Source organism: Pterocles gutturalis, unplaced genomic scaffold (genome assembly GCF_000699245.1).
Source record: "Pterocles gutturalis isolate BGI_N339 unplaced genomic scaffold, ASM69924v1 scaffold30186, whole genome shotgun sequence".
Classification (NCBI taxonomy): Eukaryota; Metazoa; Chordata; class Aves; order Pterocliformes; family Pteroclidae; genus Pterocles; species Pterocles gutturalis.
The window spans coordinates 1,573-2,258 of record NW_010106394.1 but is presented as its reverse complement, the minus strand read 5'-3'; the positions used below and the strand labels follow the sequence as shown (position 1 = coordinate 2,258).

Sequence of the window (686 nt, the reverse complement as noted above, 5' to 3'; positions counted from 1 at the left end):
CCTCCTCTGCCGGGAGCCTCTTCCCTTTCCAGGTGCAGAACGCCCGCGCGTCGTTCCAGCTGACGTGCAGCACCGGGTAATCCAGCCTGGCCTTGATGCTGGAGCCCGGACCCGAGGGCTGCGAGGAATTGCATCACATTTTAATTGATTTTATACATTTTTCAATTAAAACGGGGATAAAGGACAGAGCAGACCCAGGCAGGGAACACACAGCAAGCAGAGATGCTGGTTTTTCCCCCATTTTCGCTGGGTGAGGGTCAGCACACACCAACCCGTGCACGCTCCCAGCACGGGGGGGACTTGCCGCCCCCGGTTTGTACTCACCTGCCGCCAAAAAGCCTTCTCGATGGGCAGCCACCACGGGGCAGACTGGGGAAAGAGACGACACCAGATTAAAGCCCTACTGGGCGACACCCCCCGACACCGTCCCGCAGCGGAGCGCGTAAAGGAGAGCGCGGGCTGGGCTGGAAATGGTTAAACGCGGCCGGCTGAGCTGGGTTATTCTGATAGCGTTAGAGTCGAGGCGTTTGCTTTTAAAAGCCAGAACAGAGCAGGAAGCCCATGCTGTTCAGTTTTTCTATTTTAGGATTTCGTTAATAAAGCCGTTTGCAATGTGCTTTGCTGGCAGCGGAGCATCTCCTGAGCCCAGGCTGGCAGCGGGGAGGCTGTAAAGAGAGAAGGGCCCG

At 57.3% G+C, this 686-nt stretch overlaps 1 protein-coding gene across 1 annotated transcript in view; it reads right to left on the bottom strand.

Annotated features, from left to right (window-relative positions):
- Positions 1-7: 7 nt before the first annotated feature.
- Positions 8-686, bottom strand: part of LOC104472198 (sulfatase-modifying factor 2-like) — a gene marked incomplete at its 3' end in the record, with an annotated part of 2,058 nt that continues 1,379 nt past the window's right edge. Inside the window, exons 3-4 of the mRNA XM_010087774.1 lie at positions 325-369; positions 8-118 (exon numbers count right to left, since the gene is read on the bottom strand). Coding sequence (XP_010086076.1) covers positions 8-118; positions 325-369 — 156 coding nt within the window. The remainder of the gene's footprint in view (positions 119-324; positions 370-686) is intronic.